At 38.1% G+C, this 16,630-nt stretch overlaps 1 protein-coding gene across 3 annotated transcripts in view; it reads right to left on the bottom strand.

Moving 5' to 3' along the window:
- The window catches only part of phf24 (PHD finger protein 24), a 59,909-nt gene that overhangs the window by 18,988 nt on the left and 24,291 nt on the right, over positions 1 to 16,630 (bottom strand). For all 3 annotated transcript variants that reach the window (XM_047373446.1, XM_047373445.1, XM_047373447.1), the window contains 2 exons: positions 9,765 to 10,186; positions 1,198 to 1,383 (listed from right to left, as the gene is read on the bottom strand). In XM_047373446.1, the coding sequence (XP_047229402.1) occupies positions 1,198 to 1,383; positions 9,765 to 10,184 (606 nt within the window). In that variant the 5' untranslated portion in view covers positions 10,185 to 10,186. The remainder of the gene's footprint in view (positions 1 to 1,197; positions 1,384 to 9,764; positions 10,187 to 16,630) is intronic.

The following is a 16,630-nucleotide window of genomic DNA, read 5'->3' as shown; positions in this document are numbered from 1 at the left end:
TTCTAACAAAAGCAGTGTAGCTTTATTTCACTTCATAACTGATTGCATCATCTCTTCACTGAAGAATTGTGCTTTTCTACATTTTCACAGAATTCATGATAAGAATCTGTTGTGTTGAAACTCAGCTGTACCTGAAAATGTTTTAAAAAACCAAGGCTCTTATTAAGAGTCACATTAACCTTTCAGCGCTCTGAAACACTCACATATTCATAAATATAATAGCAACAGCCAAGAAGCCCATACAGACTCTGGAGAAACTGCAGAGATCCACAGCTCTGGTGGGATAATCTGTTAATAGTATATCTTTTAGTAATGCACGTCATATATCTGGACCTATAAAAATGTGGCAAAAAGCCTGTTGGAGCCTGTAAAACAAACCGAGACTGAAATCAATGTTTACCTTCCAGCACAAGAAGACCGTTCACAATAAACAAACAACCAAAAGATACAATGAAAAAGATCATGGGTTCCTTCACCTAAGATTTAAGCACTATGTTGCAGCCTGTCACATAAAATCCCAATAAAAAACAAATGGTTCAAGGGGTATGAATCTTTTTACAATGCATTGTAAGTGGAGTTTGGTGCAAATTACAACCACAGTCACTATGAAGATACTTTTGATTAAACTCTGCCTTACAACTGACAGCAGGTTAGCAAGTATGAACAAATAAATCATCTCAGTTTTACCCAATTACTATCACCAGCTCAGGCTTAATAAATGGAACCAGAACAATCCTTAATCATAGTAGTTCATCCTGGATCTTGGGAAACTTATTTCTAGTGAAACTGGTCCTCTTAAGCAGTTCAAGCAAGGCAGACAGTAGCTGGAGGGCAATACTTTTTCAGATTTACAAGAGCAGCAGTTTGCCATTATTAATAAAACTAGGAATTTTAAATAAAAATATCAGTGATATCTGTGACTGTCTTGGGATGCAAGAATGTGACACAGCAACAGAACACACAATGGATTTTATAAATGCATGACAATATAACTGCTGCTGGGTGAATGTATATTAAAATGCTCTGACCGACCTATATGACAAGTGATTCTCTGTTTTACATGTATTTCCAATGGTTTCAAGTACAATTCCGAGGATTTTACATTTATATGGGCATTATATTAGCGCAAAATGCACATATGAGCGGGTCCATGCTGGATGTCCAGTATGAAATCAGCAATCAGTTTTGCTGACTCACACAATAGTAGCAGCTCCAGCCAGTAACAGTGTGGGCTGTATCTCTCATCTCCTGCAAGGCCTCGGCACGAAGATAACCCAGCTCCCTCAGACAGCCGTCATGAAACATCCGTGTGCAGATCCTACAGGGGTAGAGGTCATCTGCTGTCCACACCTCACAAACATCACAAATCTCATCGCTCAGTGGCTAGTGAAAAAAGCAGAAATTTGTAGTTATTGCAATTCAGTGTTTAAGTGCTTGTCCAACATTCATCAGAACAGTTTTTACTGAAACAAATGCCATCAAAATCTCACTGACAATTTTTATTATGTTAAACAAAACTAGAATGTGTTTCTTTAATCTAGAGGCAGCTTTTATTTCACTGTGTCTAGCTGCTTTAAGCATGAAGATTTTTGAAATACATGGCAGGCAAGAGTTTTTAGAGTGCTCCCAACTGGCCTGGTTCAAAGGAGAAGTTAAAAGTTGGGTGTCACAAAGAGGGCAGAGATGAATATAATTTAAATATTCCACAATAATGTTTTTGCTGTTAGACAGGCTGACCTTTTTATTAAGATGTCTTAAGATTTGAATAGTTTTATGAATAAACAAATAGATAAAAAAGAACTACTGAGGGAAAAAAAGAGAAACAAATACATCAATTATTTGTACTGATAGTTTTATAGGACACAATTAAACTGATGATACATTCGCCATATTTTCTAAAATGAAACAAAAATGTCAAATAATTAGATTTTTTTTTTACTTTTTTTGTAGACAATAGCAATAGACCTTTTCTAATTTCCTGCTGTTCAGGGGAAAAAAAATACTTTATACCAGCAAACCACCGAAAAACCGTGAAACAACAACAGAACTGCAACCACTGCAAATCTAGAACATTATTAATTACTTAAAGCACTGAAATTGCATCACAGGGATCGCCTTACATGGATTAATATATAGAGTGCCTACAAATGTATTCATATTTCATGAACGTTTTCACATTTTGTCATGTTAAAAACACAAACTTTATTTCATTTTATGTGATAAAACCAATGACAGTGCACAATTGTGAAGTGGAATAAAAATAATGCGTGGTTTTCAAAATCTTTAACAAACATATATTTGAAATGACTGACCGCATTTCTATTCAGTGCCCCTGAGTCAATATTTTGTAGAACCATCTTCTACACAATTACAGATGCAAGTCTTTTGGGGTACATCTCTACAAGATATGCACCTCTAAACAATTAAATTTTAAAATTTTGACTGGACTACACCATTCTAACCCTTAGATATGTTTTGATCAAAATCATTTCATTACAGTTCTGGATTTATGTTCACCTTTATTGTTCTGCTACAAGGTGAACTTCCACTGCAGTCTGAAGTTATTTGCAGTCTCTGGTTTTCTTATAGGACTGCCTTGTGTTTAACTCCATCCATCTTCCTATCAACTATAACCAGCTTCCCTGTCCTTGCTGAAGAAAAGCATACCCGCATCTTGATAATACTATCGTATTTCCTCATGCGGATAGTGTTTTCAGGGTAATGTGCAATCTTAATTATGCCAAAGACTTGTTAAGTCCTGTCTTCCATGTGCTTGCTGTGTCCCATGGCTCGAGGCAAACAGTAGACCTCTCGTAGGTTTCTTCCAACAATGGCTTTTTTTTTGCTTTTTCAACAACTAATAGTTGTCCTGTCAACAGATACTCCTACACAAGCAGTCAATCTCTGCAGCTCATGGAGGCTTTATATTGGTCTCTTGCTGCTTCTCTGATTAATGCTCTCCTTGCATGGCCCTGACATGTCAGGTGGATGATCATGTCTTAATTGGTTTGCTCTTGTGTCAACTATTTCCAATTTAAAATGATGGACTGCACAGTGCTTTGAGACATATCCAAAGCTTGTTGGTATTGTTTTGTAACCTTACCCTTCTTCACAACTTAATGCCTGATCTTTGGGGTTTGTTTCTTGGTCCCACTGTTCTGTTTGTTCACTAATGTGAACTCAGTACCGGCTCAGTTATAGTTGAGGTGCAAACACACCCTGCATTTCTGCTACCTGTATGACCCCCTCTCTTTTCCAATGGTTATGCTCAATCTGACAGAGAGAGGTATCCCAATCGTTGTGGTTTTTAGTATAACAATGGCCATCAGTGGGCTCTAGATGGACAAACTGTCTACTTTTAAGGCTAGGCTTAAAACTTTCCTTTTTGATAAAGCTTATAGTTTGAGTGGGTTAGGTTATCCTGAGCTATCTCTGTAGTTATGCTGCTATAGTCTTAGGCTGCTGGAGGACATAATGACCACTTTCACCCTCTTCGCTACATTCTCACACTACTCTCCAATTTTGCATTATTTGCTGTTATTTCAGCTTTTAACTTTGTTCTCTCTCTTTTCTCTTCCTAGAAGCTACACCTGGCCTGACTCTGTGTCTACCTGTGACACCGTTCTGGAGAGGGGCATTGTCCAAGCTTCTGCTAGCAACAACTTAATGCTCACCCTCTACCGATGACACACGTGGCCCTGTCTTTCAGTGTTTAACCCTTTCTCTCTCCTAGACATGGCAATTGACTGAGCTTTTACTGTGACTAATTCTATGTGCTCTCTTTCAGACTCTAACCTTGAAAATTGGCTCAGAGTTTATCTGTTCTTTCTTTCTAGGTGAAACGACTAAAGGAGCTACATCCATTATCATTTACTTTTCCTTTCCATAGAAAGGACTCCTGGATCAGTGCTTCTTTGCTCTCTTCGTGTCTCTGCTCTGTTCTCTCAAACCCCCAGTCGGTCGTGCCAGATGGCCGCTCACACTGAGCATGGTTCTGCTGGAGGTTTCTTCCTGTTAAAAGGGAGTTTTTCCTCTCCACTGTTGCTACATGCATGCTCAGTATGAGGGATTGCTGCAAAGTCAACGCCATTGACTGTCCACTGTCTCTACATGCTCATCCAGGAGGAGTGAATGCTACAAGTCACTGTCTGGATTCAATCTGCTGGGTTTCCTTAGACAGAAAAACTTTTTTATCCAATTTGAATAAATAACTGAATCTGACTGCACTGTTCAATGATTAGGATTAATTGGAATGTATGTACCTGACTTTTGTGAAGTGCCTTGAGATGACATGTGTTGTGAATTGGCGCATTATAAATAAACTGAATTGAATTAATGTTATCTTACAAACATCTCAACCCTAATGGTAAAAAGGGCTGAACACAAATACATGTCAAAGTGTATATATTTTTATTTGTAAAAATGTTTGAAAAACATATATAATTTTCCTTTCACAAAAATGTAATACTTTGTGTTAATCTATCATGTAAAAACCCAATAAAACCCATTTGAGTTTGTATTTGTGATGTGGCCGACTGTAAAGAAACTTCCAGAGGAATTATTAGTTTTACAAGACGCTGTGCTGCAAGAAGGAAACAAAGAATCGACTCTGTGAAGAACTGCGACAGTTCTTTCGGCACATCTTCATCTAAGATAAACTGACACACATTTTGGGATCTTTTGGAATATCCAACGTTTTTATCAAGGTGGCATTTTTCCTAAAAGGTTTACGGTTATTTTAGCGGGACAATGTAAACATTTATTACCTATTTTCATATACAGTGGTGTGTGCTTGGTGTACCAGCCAGGAATCAAACTCTGAGAACTACTAAAAGAAAACTAAAGACTGCTAACCAACTGAAATTGTAGGCCACAGAAGCAGTACCTTTTCTACCTTCAGTTCCCAAACACTAAACAAAATATTTAAAGAAAGTAGGAGAAACAGCTACCACAGAAGCTGCTGGTTATGTTTTTAAACTGTTTTGCTTTGTGGTGAATTTCATCAAAATCAAAATACAAGCTAGTATTAATATAGAGCCATTGGTACTTTTACATTTTTGTGCCACTTGTGCACCAAGTCATCCTATTGTGTTTACTCCTTTCAAAATAGAAAAACTGCAGGTGTTGTTGCCTGTGTGAACTCCCTTCCCTGTTAGTCAGCGTCGCCCTGAAAATAGTCACCTCTCAGAGCCAGCCAAAGCAGCCCGCCCACAACATGCTCGATATGAAGAGCACTCATACACGTCAACAACATATCACAGCTACTTCCCAAGGACTTTCGGAAAACAACTTCAAGCTCATACTTTATCTCCATTGTGCCCTAGTAAGGCTGTTGAGATGTAGACTTCAGAGACAAAAAAGATACTTTGCAGTCTCCAGTATCAGAGCTCCAAATTACACACTCACTTATCATCACTTATCATATATAGGATATAGTATCACTGGGGATACGAATGGCAAGAATTCTTTTATTGACAAGATAGTAACCGATAAGGTGCCTTGGAAAAGTATTTCAATTCAACTCAGAAACAGTTTGTATTCTTACCCTTTGTCACAGTCGAACCACTAATTCTAATGTATTTTAATGGGATTTTATATGATAGACCAACACAAGCAGTATTGTTGTGAGGTGTAAGGAAGAAGACACTTTCCTTATTTTTACAAATACAAATCTAAAAGTGTCCCATTTATTTGTCCAATACCCCTAGGTAAAATAATGCTTGCTAATAATGTAGTAAGAAAAAACAGTGGTAAAAAGTAAAAAACAAACCAGAAAACCCATTAAGAAACCTTGCCAAAATATTTAACACAACTGAATCTGACAGATCAATCTGATTCAAATTGATAAAGGTTGTTTGTGTATTGTTGTTTTTTTTTTTTTTAAGATATGGATGAGTTGTATTATCTACCTTGGACATGTTCCAGTGCCACTCAGCAACTTAATTTACGCAAATTCTCATTTTCCCCAACCAATTATAAATTGAGGAGCCATCAAGCCATCCAACAACCTGGGCCAAAATCAATGGTTACCAGTCTCAGAGTCACCTTTTTGGCCCAAACCACAGCTGTTTGGCTTGATTTTCTCCAGATCGGACTTGTGGGAAAAGCATGACTTGTGGATGTCCAGTTTGTTCTGCGAATAAAACAACCACCCAGTTTCAGTTTCGGAACCAGTAGGGAGTCTTTTCCTGTTCTGTGGTGGCTGTTCTGGTGTTGAAGGCTGACAGGCAGGGTCGTAGCTACCATTGAGGACACAGAGCTCCGGACCTCAGTATTTTCTGCTGTGTATAAATAAGAAATTAATCAAAACAGTGCTTTCAAACGGTGTGGTTCTCTGAGTAGCTCCACCAGGTTACTGTAGGAGGCGCTGCAACTGTGTAAGGCAGCCAAACTCAATGTCTGCGTAGAAGAGTGTGGCTTTGCATACCCTACTGCTAAAATAAAGGACCAGAAGAAGAGTGCAGCTGACGGTGAGATGTAACAGCGATAACTTGCTAAAAACATTTTACTTAATTTTCATTGTTCTCCAAATAACAGTTAACTAGTATTCACCCTTAATAACACTATTTAAGTTTAGTTAGAATAGTTATCGCCCATTGACGACGTTGTTTGAATGTGTTGGAGCGTTGTTTGTGAGCTGCTGTGACAGACTAATGATGTTTCTATTACAAGAGCTAATGTTTCCGTCCATTAAATTAACACACACAAACTTTTTTCAAAGCTCAGCTTTGAGGAGAAGAGTGTGATGAAAAGACAAAGAAGTGATGAAGGTAAGAGAGATTTAATAGATGGCTGCTGTCCATCCGCTCCAGCCAGGATACGTTGCTGAGAACCATGTCACTGTGTTGTTCAAAACAAACAAAAACTGACTGGCCTTTATTACATTCACTTTAGACTACTACTGACCATGGATAGATGTGTTATTACAGTGATATCCAGGCTAAATTTGACTGCAAAGAATATGGTACAAAATTACATTTTCACTATAAAATTTGTGTATTACTTAATAAAGCACACTTTAATTATATATGTGTTCTTTTAGAAAAATATTTAGGTGAGTCGAATCTAAAATAAATTCAGACATAAAGACAGAGTAAGGCAGGTGGATAACTTTAGTCTGTTTTTTAATTTGTCAGGAGAGACAGGTGATAGTGGGAGTACAGAGGTAAGAAGTATGCTCAGATCTTGTGTTTTGAATGTTTTCATAAAATGTGAACAATCAACATTCATATAATGAAAGTGGTGGACCTCAGTATTTTTAAAGTCTGGCTACGGCCCTGCTGACCGGTACAGCTGATTATCAGACTTTGAATATAGCCTTCTTTTTTCTTTTCCCTCTCAAAATAAAGTAGAGACCAAGGCCAAATTTGGTAGCAAACCCCTTTCTTTAGATCCCCAGAACAGTGATTCCCAACCGGGGGTACTTGTACCCCTAGTTCTTATGCTCCACTAATTTGGAATAAACTGCCAGAAAACTGTAAAAGCGCTGAAACCCTAAATTGCTTTAAATCAAGATTAAAAACTTATTTGTTTAGAGTGGCCTTTGACTGGGCCATTTAGGCATGATTAGTTGCGTTTTCAGTCCAATTTTCCTTTTATTTTCTTGTCCATCATTCTATTCTCTTTATTTTATTTTTTTAAATTACCTCTCTTGTTTGATTTTATCATTTGATTTGTTTTTCTGTGTCTGTATCTGTGTTTATTTGCTTTGTGATTGTATTGTAATTGTATGTACAGCGCTTTGAGTGTCTCGTTACTGAAAAACGCTATATAAATAAACTTACCTTACCTTACCTTAGTGATACATGAGCATATTGCATGGGGTATGTGGAAAGATTTAATTTCCAAGATGAAGGGTAAATATCATCAGTTAGTAGAAATGATTCTCGGATGTGTGATGCTTTATTAGGACCTTGGTGCAAAATACACCAAGCTTTAATCAACCAAAAGCGCAAAAAGAGCACAATAAAACAACTACAGGTCAGAAAGACTGGAGCAGGGGTGTCATTGCGGTTGACCTGCACGACGCCTCACTACCAGGAGAGAGAGAGAGAGAGAGAGAGAGAGAGATCTATCAAAGCTTATCAAGGACAAGCAATTGCAGGTTTCTCACTAATACTCAGTTAACTGATGAAGAGTAAATAGTGAGCCTAAATATTATTTTGTTAAGTGTTCTTTTGCAGATTTTTAGGTTTACATGTCTCTGTATTGGGTACTTATTCGAAGAGCTCCAGTTTTTGTTATAACAAAAGCAGGTTTATTATTTATGTTGATTTTGTATTTATTTAGATTACTTATTCACTTTCATAGCAACAGAGTAATCTTTATGTTAAATTTGAACTGAACACGTTTGACTGAGGGCAGCGTTTCCCTCACCATTAACTAAGACGGGCACCCCGCCCCGCCAGCAAGGTAGTAATAGTACATTTTCACAGTTGATGTCATACGTTTTATTAAATCACATTGTGAGTGATTTCTGTCCCTGGGTCTTCGCTACTCTACTTTCTATGGCCAAACTTGACAAATGTTGGACAAAAACACACTCCTCATACTCAGCTGACACGCTGAGTTACGTGCGCTCGCCAGCAGGAGAACACCCGCTCCCAACAGTCGACAGAAAAACATAGCACTAAAACCTGGAAAGCAGGCAAGGATATCTGCAGTTTTTAAAAGCACTGAATTTCATTTTGATGGCAGCATTTCCTCTCCTGCGAGTAGCACCAGAGGTAACTCTCCTACTCCTGGTACATATGGCGTAAGTACACAAAATAGCCCAAGTGTTTCATGCCTTCTGTCAAACCGCCCCAACCCCAAGACCAAAATCCTAGGGGTAAACACTGGAGGGGTGACCCGTGGTAAAGCAAAATAGCTCAGGGGGTCAAAAAAGGTTGGGAACCACTGCCAGAGAAGACAAAAAAAAACTGTTGATAAATGTTAGCTCAGTTTAGATCACAGGTGTCTAGAGTGCAGCCTGTGGGCCATTCGTGGTGAGTGGAATAATTTTGTGAGACCTATGATCAAGAATCATACACATTTGGCATGCCAACACCAGCAGTTGATGCAGAGAACCATTGTTTAAAACCTCTTGAGGGTTACATTTTCAGTGATGCAAAATCTTTCACAAAAGATAAAAACAAATTAAAATCTTAAAATGAAAACTGAGTGCCCCACCCTAGGAATAGAATTATAAAAAAAACATAAAAATAAAAAACAATCAACCCCCCATACCAAAGAAATCTTGGGGTATTGATAGTGCCCTTTTCTTTTAATATGGCATCCTATTAAACATAAATCACAATATATATAGTTAGGTTTATAAAACAAATGTGTGTTTAATTTACCGTTGAGCAGGTAAGAGATGGATTAGATAATAATATTTGGAATGTTCAGCTCCCTAGTTCTAAACGTTCCAGTTTTCGTACTAACAGAGCAGAACTAATGAGGTATCTCTGTGTTTATAAGCTTAGCCATGCTGCAGAACTAGAGCTAAGAACAACACAGTTAATTTTATTAGTGTTCTGGAAAAATAATTACTTATGAGAATATAGGGTACAGAACGGAGAAAACTTACCCAATTGAAAAACTTATGCAAAATAAGATAAAAACGTATTTTTCAAGAATTTTACAGTATGAATTTGTTTGTAATAAAGACAGTAAGGGTTATGTATTGTCAGTAAGTTAATAACCTTTCAAAAACCTTTAACAGAACTTCATTTTAAAACAAAATCATCTGAGCTATCAATTTAAATCTTATTTATCAATACCTGCTCTTTGTTTTCCAAGTCCACCTCAAGAGGCTGGTCATCATCAGTTTCCCTTTTTGGTCGCACAAAAGCAGGAGGTGTGAGTTGATGGCTCTTATCGAGTTCTTCAGGCTCGACTCCTTTCCCATCCCGTAACCTTGACCAAGCCTCCTGGTTGACCTTACATTCATCTCTAACTGGAGCCGAGGCCTGCTGGGAGGTTGAGGGACCTGCATTACTGTCTGCCTCCTCTGGCTTCACTTCCTCTATGTTTTTCTCATTAGCAATGGCTGAAGTTTTGGCATCTTCTTCCCCTTTCCCCGCTTCTGTGTCCACTTGCTTGACTGCATGATCCTTAATGCCAGCCTGGAAGGCCGAGACGACAGCACTGCATTTCTGCACCTTCTCCACCTGCTGTTTCTTTGACATAAGTACTCCCATGTCTAGAGAGAAATGGACAGAGAAAGAAACATGTTTACAAGAAATGTATTAATTTTCATTGATCTGATCTCCAATGATAAATTTCACTTAGTACCGGCAACATAAGGAGACAAGACTGTAGCTACTAGCTCAAATAATGCTACAGTTTATTCAATTTTGTTTTTCTATTTTGTTTTGTTTTGTTGTTATTTTGTTGATTTTTGTTGATTGTTTTGTTTTTATTTTGTTGTTTTTCAATTTTTTTTTCTAATTTTGTTTTTGCCCATTCTTAATCACATAACCATGGGCAAGAAGGTCCAAAATGTATACAGCATTATTACTGATGATAAATGTATATAAACTTTAGATCCTGAATGGAAGTTCCACTTTTCAAAAACTATAATTTGTTGGTCCTATGAAACAATAGAGAATGTTACAGTACTTTAAAACATGCCTGCTCCAAACATTGTCCCAATATACCTTGAACTGCAAAATTACTCATACCCCCTGAAATTGTTGACATGTTTACACCCACAAACTTCAATGTGTTTTATTGAAGTTGTATGTGGTAGAAGAAAGCCTGACCCCTCAAAATTAAGTGCAATATACCACACTATCCCCTTAAAGATTTTACTTATTTCTCTCTATCCCGTCATTTCTGAAAATGGTTTTCAAACAGTTTCACCTGATGCTAAGCCTTTTCATTCCCCCATCACATAGACCTCACAACCCAGACCATCCCTTTCACAGTCTTCCACTGTAAATGAGGCCTTACAGCTCTTTCCTCTACATCAGGAACAATCCTGTCATGCAACACTTTCAAACCATGTGTGGGATGCTCTCCTGCTGGACTGGTATCAGGATGTGTGAATTAACCGAGGTTAAAAAGGAACTAGAGCTGATCCACCAATATCATGCCTCCAAATCACCAATGTAACAATGTCATAGAGTTGAGTACTTTAATGGCTTTAAAATCCAAATTTCTAAAACTTCTAAAGACACTAATAATGGATTCAATACTCTAACTAAGCAGGTTTTAAGAACTGCACTGTATGTCACCTTTTGCACTTGGGTCAAAGTTAAATTAGCAGAGTTAAAGTTGAACTGCCTGAGTGATTCTACATTTGATGCTTGCTAACAGAGAGACAAAAGGTTTATGTGGTATGTTAAGTTTCTCACTCTGCAAATTACCTAGTAAAAGTCACTGGACACTTCAAAATCTTTTACTTTTTCACATTTTGTCATATTACAACAAGAAACATTCGTGTATTTTAGTAGGACTTTGTGCAATACACTGATGCAAGGCAGTGCTTAATTATGAAGTGGAAGCAGAACAAATGGTTTTCAGATGTTTATTTGTTTTTTACATTTATTTAATTGGTGGAGTGTTTAGATTTTTATTTGTAAGGGTTTCTGAAAATCATGCGTCCTTCACAATTAGGCCCTTCCTGTGTTTGTCTATCACTTAAAGATCCAAAAAGTACATTGATGTTGTGGTTGTAGCCTCAGGACATATGAAGATGATGGGGTATTAAAAACCTTTGCAGGGCACTAAAGATCTAAGATGCCCAGTACGTGTTTTATCATCCAAATAAAAAGTCATATTTGTACAGTTGTGTGTGTCAGTAGTAAACAGTAGGCTACATACAAAGAAGTGATTGGGAATGTTAACATAATATATTAGAATGTTCTAAAATCTAAGAGGAACAGTAACATGCTGAATGTTGTTTCTATGGTCAGAAGAAATTAGCAGCTGCTTTCTAGATAACTGGGTTTTCAAGTCTGCAAATGCTACACATTTTCATAAGTCTGTGGAGAAGAGGGCACTTTTCTTTGCAGTTGTGGCAGAACAAGAACTGAGAACACAGAAAAAGTAAATTTAATGAATAAAAGAAGGTTGCCTCTGTGCCGGGGCAACGCAGGAACAGCTGATAATAAAAAATAAGAATGTTACCCAAGTTCTTCAACATAATGGGTAAAACAGCATAATATTTGCGTAACATACTGATAAACCAATATGGTTCCTGAGTTGAACACTTCTTTACTACCTCTGCACACACTATAAAAGTCATTCCAAGCTAGAGCATAAATCCTATTCAATGACTTTGCATGCAAAGTCAGGATATTACTTATCATATAAATGCATAGTCTACCTGCTTTTAGGTCAATTTAATTCAGTTTTATAAGAATACATTTTTTATACATTTTTGTTCTAAGTAAATTTATAAATTAAACAAGAAATGTTTTCCCTCATCTCAACATAAGCAAGAGATGCTATACATATCAATGACAGCATCTAAACCTTGTGGTATTGAGTGTTTGGCTCTCTGCAGCTCATCATTTCCCAGATTACGCCTGAACAGCCATGAACAAATGCTTATCATGAATGATTAACAGTGAGATTCATTAGGATTTCTGTTGCCTTACCAGTTCATGCATCCTCGCTATGTTCATATTCATATGAACAGAGGAGCTGAGTCTTAGTTTAAAATCTCATCACATGCACATAAAAGCCTGTCATTTTCATGCAGCTACCAGCTTATTTTCAGAGCGACAGTCAGTTCACAGAAATTCAACCACTCTGCTGGCATATAACAAGCAACAAGACTGTTTTTTATTGCCGAGTTTTGTCTTGTCTTAACTCATTTCAATGTTGATGAGTCAAATTATGTTTATTATTCTAAGAGCAGTGGAAGAAGAAAATGTGAGTCATTTGTCTTTGCAAAACCAATGATCCAGCTATTTACATCACATTGTTTTCAGCAGCTACACTGCATTGGTCAATTACCTGTATCCTTTGTCACATTTTGTCACATTATAACCACAAACTTTAATTTATTTTGTTAGGATTTCATGTGACAGACCAAGAGACAGTAGTGCATAATTGTAAGGTAGAAGGAACCTTATACATGGTGTTTATTTTTCAAAACTGTATTCAACCTTTTTAATCTGATTCCTGCAAATAACTGCTTTCAGAAGCCACCCAGCTACTTTACCTGTGAAGCAGCTAAGAGGTCAGTGGTAATTCCAAAGGGAGCTGTAGAGATCCACAGCTCAGGTAAGAAAATGTGTTGACAAGATAAGTACTATACACCAACACATCTATTTGGCCAACATGGATAATGCTGTGAATAACTGCACATTCGCCTAAACACACCATCTTCATCTTGAAGCATGGTGGTAGGAGCATAACATTGTGAGGTAACTCTTCTTAAGCCGGGACAGGGAGGCTGGTTGGAGTTTATGGGAAGATGGATGGAGCTGAATACAGGGCAACCCGGGAAGATGCATAAGATTTGAGACTCGTAGAAGGGGTTGTGCACCCAAACTGTACTGCCAACCTTGCAGTATCACTCTTCACTGCCTGTTTTCTCCCCGTTAAAAAAGTCAATAAGGATGCAAGCAGAGGAAAATCCACATATACAGGTCCTTCTCAAAATATTAGCACATTCATATATTTTAGATTCATTGCACACTAACTTAAATATTTCAGGTCTTTTATTGTCTTAATACGGATGATTGTGGCATACAGCTCATGAAAACCCAAAATTCCTATCTCACAAAATTAGCATATTTCATCCGACCAATAAAAGAAAAGTGTTTTTAATACAAACAACGTCAACCTTCAAATAATCATGTACAGTTATGCACTCAATACTTGGTCGGGAATCCTTTTGCAGAAATGACTGCTTCAATGCGGCGTGGCATGGAGGCAATCAGCCTGTGGCACTGCTGAGGTCTTATGGAGGCCCAGGATGCTTCGATAGTGGCCTTTAGCTCATCCAGAGTGTTGGGTCTTGAGTCTCTCAATGTTCTCTTCACAATATCCCACAGATTCTCTATGGGGTTCAGGTCAGGAGAGTTGGCAGGCCAATTGAGCACAGTGATACCATGGTCAGTAAACAATTTACCAGTGGTTTTGGCACTGTGAGCAGGTGCCAGGTCGTGCTGAAAAACGAAATCTTCATCTCCATAAAGCTTTTCAGCAGATGGAAGCATGAAGTGCTCCAAAATCTCCTGATAGCTAGCTGCATTGACCCTGCCCTTGATAAAACACAGTGGACCAACACCAGCAGCTGACACGGCACCCCAGACCATTGCTGACTGTGGGTACTTGACACTGGACTTCTGGCATTTTGGCATTTCCTTCTCCCCAGTCTTCCTCCAGACTCTGGCACCTTGATTTCCGAATGACATGCAGAATTTGCTTTCATCCGAAAAAAGTACTTTGGACCACTGAGCAACAGTCCAGTGCTGCTTCTCTGTAGCCCAGGTCTGGGGAATGCGGCACCTGTAGCCCATTTCCTGCACACGCCTGTGCACGGTGGCTCTGGATGTTTCTAGTCCAGACTCAGTCCACTGCTTCCCCAGGTCCCCCAAGGTCTGGAATCAGCCCTTCTCCAAAATCTTCCTCAGGGTCCGGTCACCTCTTCTCGTTGTGCAGCGTTTTCTGTCACACTTTTTCCTTCCCACAGACTTCCCACTGAGGTGCCTTGATACAGCACTCTGGGAACAGCCTATTCGTTCAGAAATTTCTTTCTGTGTCTTACCCTCTTGCTTGAGGGTGTCAATAGTGGCCTTCTGGACAGCAGTCAGGTCGGCAGTCTTACCCATGATTGGGGTTTTGAGTGATGAACCAGGCTGGGAGTTTTAAAGGCCTCAGGAATCTTTTGCAGGTGTTTAGAGTTAACTCATTGATTCAGATGATTAGGTTCAGAGCTCGTTTAGAGACCCTTTTAATGATATGCTAATTTTGTGAGATAGGAATTTTGGGTTTTCATGAGCTGTATGCCAAAATCATCCGTATTAAGACAATAAAAGACCTGAAATATTTCAGTTAGTGTGCAATGAATCTAAAATATATGAATGTTAAATTTTCATCATGACATTATGGAAAATAATGAACTTTATCACAATATGCTAATATTTTGAGAAGGACCTGTATATGTGTTTTTTTATTTTTTTTATTATAGCCTAAAAAAATCTGGATCTGATTCTAAAAACAAGAGTTTATTGGAAAAGACAGCATGCTTGGTTGCTTATCCTTCAAGGGTCACAGCAGGGCTGATGCGGATCTTCAAGGGTTATTGGGCATTGGATTACACCCTGTTTAGATCCATCACAGGGCAACACAGAGACAGACAGAACAAACGGCCATGCATTCACACACTTACACCTAAGGGCAATTTAGCGAAAGCAATTAACCATACAGTGATGTTTTGAACTGTGGGAGGAAGCTGGAGTACCTGGAGGGGAATCCACACATGCACAGGGAGAAACCCCATGTTTCAACAGCTAAGGCAAAGATTTGAACCTGGTTGTTTTTTGCTGCAGGGCACCACTGCTACCCACTGCGCCATCATGCAGACAGCAAAATTCAATGACACCTCAAAGCTGATAGCATTTGCAAAACATGAAGCTAGCCTATTGACAAGTTTTTGGGTGTGTTTGAGGCAGACCCTTACAGAAAAATCCCATGAATTTCACATTTGAAACTAATATGTGACTACAGGCACCACATATAAAATTCACATGTGGCACACAAGAATTTTCACATGTGAAAAATGTAATTAACATGTGGGAAATGTGATGTAAAAGTAAGAAATGGGAATCACATGTGATCACATGAGAAATTCATGGGATTGTTCTGTAAGAGAAAAGCAATGTTTATGTAAAATAAAAAAAATAAACACGGGAATGGCTCACTCCTGCGCTAGAGCAATTTGTTTTCTGAACAAGATACCAAGATGAAGAAGACATTGATCACAAAGATGAACAAAATTTTAAGATAATAGCAGAGGCAGAACATTATTTTATTGAGTTGCTCTCACAGTTTCTTATCTGAACATGTAATCTAGCATATCTAAAAACATGCTTTACCTGTGTATGAATTTGACAAAACAAAGCACATTTTCTTAAACTCCAAGTCTCATCAAGTTTGTAATATGAGTGTCGAAGTATATATGTCCCAACTGATATGCCTCCATTTTGTACAGTCTGTGTATATTGGGTTAAAGGCTGTAAGTTGTCACAGAGTTGAACTGCATCAGGACAGTGTACCTTGCTTTGGATGTAAGGTCACCATCTCGTTTTTGTTTTTTGCATACTTAATGATCTGGAGATGAAACTTTAAATACTCCATAATTTATCCTAGTTATCAAACAATGCAGTCAAGTTAAGTTTATTATTCAAATTGGTTAAAAAGTTTTCTATCTAAAGAAACCCAGCAGATTGCATTGAGTCATTGACTTGCAGCAATTACTTTTCCTAGATGAGCATGTAGCGACAGTGGACAGTTGCTTGCATTGTGTTATTGACTTTGCAGCAATCCCTCATTATTGAGCATGCAATATATTGACAGTGGAAAGGAAAATTGCCTTTTAAAAGTAGGAAGTCTCCAGCAGAACCTGATTAAGTGGGAGCGACCATCTGCCACGACTGACTGGGGGTTTGAGAAGACAGAGCAT

Source organism: Girardinichthys multiradiatus, chromosome 8 (assembly GCF_021462225.1).
Source record: "Girardinichthys multiradiatus isolate DD_20200921_A chromosome 8, DD_fGirMul_XY1, whole genome shotgun sequence".
Lineage (NCBI taxonomy): Eukaryota > Metazoa > Chordata > Actinopteri > Cyprinodontiformes > Goodeidae > Girardinichthys > Girardinichthys multiradiatus.
Note: the sequence above shows the minus strand (reverse complement) of the source record. Positions and strands in the feature narration are given on the sequence as shown.